At 36.1% G+C, this 4,048-nt stretch overlaps 1 protein-coding gene across 1 annotated transcript in view; it reads left to right on the top strand.

The window, feature by feature from the left end:
- LOC117180599 overlaps window positions 1-2,858 on the top strand; it is a 119,397-nt gene extending 116,539 nt beyond the window's left edge. Inside the window, exons 2-4 of the mRNA XM_033373091.1 lie at window positions 1,009-2,055; window positions 2,150-2,247; window positions 2,353-2,858. Coding sequence (XP_033228982.1) covers window positions 1,009-2,055; window positions 2,150-2,247; window positions 2,353-2,858 — 1,651 coding nt within the window. The remainder of the gene's footprint in view (window positions 1-1,008; window positions 2,056-2,149; window positions 2,248-2,352) is intronic.
- The last annotated feature ends 1,190 nt before the right edge of the window (window positions 2,859-4,048 follow it).

The raw sequence follows: 4,048 nt of genomic DNA, 5'->3' as shown, positions 1-4,048 counted from the left end.
ATAAGGACGTTTACTATGTAGTCATAGGGAATATAATGACATAAACTCTAGCATGTAATGCAACCCGTTTTGCATTCGTGTAATGCAAAATAGTACTGTATAGGCGATTTTAATTTGGTTTCAAAATCTCCCGCGCTCGAGATCTTGCGCTAAATGCTCAAAGGCTTCGAGACTCAGAAGACGTGCGCAACATATATGAATAACCTAATTCTGAAAAAAGATTATGTTCCCCAGGGTTCACCGTGCATTTCGGTTTTGTACTTCGAACTTAATTAATTAAATAAATTGAATATCTGCAGGTTGTACGTAATTAATTGGCAATAAAATCTGTTGTTTTTCTTATTGAATTAAATACAGGGCCGGCGCGACCGACTGTGCAAACTGTGTTTCTGCACAGGGCGGCAAAATTTTAGGGGCGGCAGATTGTCGCCCTGTTACACGTGAAATAGTTATTATATGATTTGAACATCTTTTTGAACTGCTGAAAGGTAAATGATACATTTCTGTTAAAGAGAAAAATGGAATTTCACCAAAGTTTAATATTTGATAAATTCCTGTAAAAGTTAAGTTGAATAGAATAATGCTTATTAGTCGAATATTTTTCCAAATTACATTTCCAAGTATTTGGACTCGATGCCTCGCTCAATGTTAAAAGTGCTTATAAAACGTCGCCGGTCCGGCGGTGTTTATAAACACCTATTACTCACGCAGAATAGGTTCGTGACTTCGTGGTTCATTTCGACAGTAAAATAGTTCAGTTCCTTACAAACCGCGAAATAGTTCGTATTCGGTTCATCATTATAATGTAAATTAGAATCAGTTTGGCATTATTCATTAAATATTATTTAGCGGTGTGAAAAATCTTTTGATTATGTCGCAAGACAAACGTACTCGGATTTCCGGTGCCGAGTATCGAAAAAGAAGAGCGGAAAAAGAGGCGAAATTGGAAAGAGAAAGTGGTTCTTTTGAAAAGTATTTATAAACAAGTAATCTTACTGTTGATACTAGTGACAGAGTTAGTACTAATGAAAAAATTTCATCGCCATCGACTTCAACTTGTCAAGCCAAATATTGTGAAAGCGGGTTGCATGATGGATTATTAGATAGCGACGCAGCTTTAATTGTAACAAAAGTCGAGATAACAGAGGAAGAGGAAACGGTTGCAATTTCGAATCTGGATTTGAATTCTACCAGTACGAAGATTTCTCGAGATCCTTTAAAGTGGCCACTTGAAGAAAATGATGATATAAGGTTACTTCTAGTCAAAAAAGGACCTATACTTATACGGGAAAAAGACAATGCGGAGGGAAAGTTTCCGAAAGATGAATGCGGGCGTCGTTTTAATGAATCATATTATCAGAGGCGTATGTGCAATGGGGAAATAATTTTAAGATCATGGCTCATTTACTCAAAAAGCGCAGATGCGGTGTTTTGCTTTTGTTGGAAACTTTTTACCACCATTCAAAGCGCTTTAACATCGGGTGGTTGCAATGATTGGAATCATATCGGTGAAAGACTCAGCTCACACGAAAAGAGCAAAGCATATTTAAGTGCCCATAAACAGTGGACTGAATTAGCATTGAGAATGAGGACAAACAAGACAATCGATGCTAATCATCAACGCATGTTGGATGATGAAGCGCGATATTGGCAAAATGTGTTAGAGCGGCTTCTAGCAGTCATACATTTTTTGGCACAACAATATTTGACATTTAGAGGAACATCGGACAAATTATATGTTCACAACAATGGAAATTTTTCGAAACTAGTTGAGCTAATTTCAAAGTTTGATACTGTCATATCCGAGCACCTTTTAAGAATTAAAGATGGTCGCACGCAACAGCATTATCTCGGCAAAGATATTCAAAATGAAATTATACATTTACTGGCGAATAAAATCAAGCAGACAATATTGAATATTGTAAAAAATGCCAAATATTATAGTATTATTGTTGATTGTACTTCAGATGTCAGCCACATAGAGCAAATGACTATTATAATACGTTGCGTGAATATTAGAAAAAGTCCTGTGGAAGTTGGAGAATATTTTCTTGGGTATGTACCAGTAACTAGCACTACAGGTGCAGCGCTTACTGAAGTCATCCTAGACGAACTGAAAAAAAAATGGCTTGAGTATTGATAATTTAAGGGGGCAAGGATACGACAACGGCTCAAATATGAAAGAAAAGCATGCTGGAGTTCAGCAACGCATCAGTGAAATAAATCCTCTTGCATTTTTCGCCCCATGTAGTTGTCATTTACTTAACTTGGTAGTTAACGATGCGGCAAAGTCATCGAGGGAAGCGGTCTCATGCTTTGCAGTTATTCAAAAAATATATGTGTTTTTTTCAGCATCACCTTTGAGGTGGGATGTTTTAAAAAAGTATATACCTTCCTTAACAGTGAAACCCTTGAGTACGACAAGGTGGGAAAGTCGAATTGATGCGATTCGTCCAATAAGATACCAAAAAAGTGAGATATATGATGCCTTACTGGATATTTCAAGCAATGAATCTTTTGATGCAATGGTCAGACATGAAGCTGAATGCTTGACGTCAGCTATTTCTGATTTTATATTTCTGTGTTGTCTAATAACATGGCATAATATTTTAAATCACATAAATGTTGCGAGCAAATTGCTTCAAATCGTTGATACCAATTTATCAAGTGCTATCAATGAACTAAACGGAGTTTTAAAGTACTTAGAATCGTATAGAAGTGACGACGGGTTTGCAAGTACTATAACTGATGCTAAAGAACTTACAGAAATACTAGGCGTTGCGTCGGACTTCAATAGTGCTCAAAACGTTCGACCACGGCGGCAGAAAAAACAATTTGATTATGAGTCAGAAGATTAAGCAGTACAGGATGATCCTGTCAGGATCCTAAAACAAGACTCAAAGTAGATTTCTATTTTCAAACACTGGATGTGACAATATCTTCCATAAAAGAGCGATTTGATCAATTACAAGCTCACAAGTCACACTCTCTTTTCTGTACGACATAAGTGCGTTGAAGCATATGCCACTAACTGTTTTACTGGATAATTGCACAATTTTGAAAACTTTTTTAACTCGCCAAGATCTAAAGGATGTTGATGCTCAACAACTCTCAGACGAACTACAAGTTTCATCACATTCAATTGATGAAACAGTATCACTGACACCGTTTAATGTGTTACAACAGGTGGTTGAAATTGGGATCGACTGCTATCCCAACATCGCGATTGCCCTCAGAATACTACTTACTCTTCCGATCACCGTGGCTAGTGGCGAACGCAGTTTTTCAAAATTAAAATTAATTAAAACCTACTTAAGATCTACGATGAGCGAAATGCGTTTAGTGTACTTAGCAATTATTTCGATTGCGCACAAACTTGGTGAAAATTTGGACTACAAAGAACTCGTACCTGAGTTTGCTGCAATTAAAGCTCGAAAAGCGCAATTCTATTAAAATTGAGCTTGACGCAGATGACTTTGACTTCGAAAAGTCATCTTTTTACCAGGTATGTTTTATATACACAAAATTGCGCTAAAATTTTCGCCGATCGTCATTTGGCGGATTCTGTGCAGTCGAACGAATACTATTAATTATTAAAAAAGAAAAACCTCAGGCTAAAGCATTTTTGGTTTAAATTAGAATTTTTTCGGCAAATATTTCTACAGGGGGCTGTGTAGGTTGGTATCGTCAGTCACTGAAGCATGCTTTAAACGCAGTTAAGTGATCTGATGTATGCAGTATCCCTAATATGATATTTCGTGCAACTAAAATTAATTTATTATTATGTGTTTGATTAAACTCCACAGAAAAATAGCGGGCTCTGTTTTGTTACAGCTCATTTGTTATATACTCGAAAGAATATTTATTTTCTCAAAAGAAGAATACTTCAATTGTGAAACTGTAACGTATGAACATAGCTGCGTTCTCAAAATTTTCAAAAGTTTCAAAATTTACCCCGGTATTTTCTACATTAGCCGCGGACTAGGTCAAGTGCTTGATGAGTTGATTATAAAATTAAAAAATTTAAGTTAACTTTTTTTAAATTTAT

The sequence above is a fragment of the Belonocnema kinseyi genome, chromosome 9, assembly GCF_010883055.1.
Source record: "Belonocnema kinseyi isolate 2016_QV_RU_SX_M_011 chromosome 9, B_treatae_v1, whole genome shotgun sequence".
NCBI lineage: Eukaryota > Metazoa > Arthropoda > Insecta > Hymenoptera > Cynipidae > Belonocnema > Belonocnema kinseyi.
This window is presented reverse-complemented; position numbering and strand designations above follow the sequence as displayed.